Source organism: Triticum dicoccoides, chromosome 6A, assembly GCF_002162155.2.
Source record: "Triticum dicoccoides isolate Atlit2015 ecotype Zavitan chromosome 6A, WEW_v2.0, whole genome shotgun sequence".
NCBI classification, from domain to species: domain Eukaryota; kingdom Viridiplantae; phylum Streptophyta; class Magnoliopsida; order Poales; family Poaceae; genus Triticum; species Triticum dicoccoides.
Window position 1 is genome coordinate 620,855,512 of NC_041390.1, and position 506 is coordinate 620,856,017.

At 53.0% G+C, this 506-nt stretch overlaps 1 protein-coding gene across 1 annotated transcript in view; it reads left to right on the forward strand.

Moving 5' to 3' along the window:
- Positions 1–286: 286 nt before the first annotated feature.
- Positions 287–506, forward strand: part of LOC119318575 (T-complex protein 1 subunit zeta 1-like) — a 5,646-nt gene continuing 5,426 nt past the window's right edge. The window contains exon 1 of the mRNA XM_037593155.1: positions 287–506. Coding sequence (XP_037449052.1) covers positions 388–506 — 119 coding nt within the window. The 5' untranslated portion in view covers positions 287–387.

Here is a 506-nt window from a genome sequence, read left to right on the forward strand (position 1 = left end):
GGATCCTTTCTTCGCAAAAAAAATAAACCCGGAACATTTTGGAACTACATACATATAGTAAAAAAATATGTATATGTATATACAAGGGGAAAATGAAAACAGAAGGTGAAATGTAAAACAATAAAGAAAAAAATACACGGCAAAATCCAAAAAAAACGTTGACCGGGCCTGCCGATGAAGAGTCCCTGCACCAGGCCGGCATGCCCGGAGGGCCTAGATTGGAATGGCCGTTCCAGCCAGCCCACGGGCCTGGCGATAAACAATCACCAGCACTGCACCCGGTGCTTACTTTGCAAGTTCCAAAACCCTACTCCCCTCCGCCTCCCTCCTTCCGGATCCTTCCTCCCCCCCACACCCTCACCGCCGTTTCTCCGATCCGCCGCCGCCATGTCGATCCGCATGCTGAACCAGAACGCGGAGGTGATGAACAAGTCGGCGGCGCTCGCCATGAACATCGGCGCCGCCAAGGGCCTCCAGGACGTCCTCAAGACCAACCTCGGCCCCAA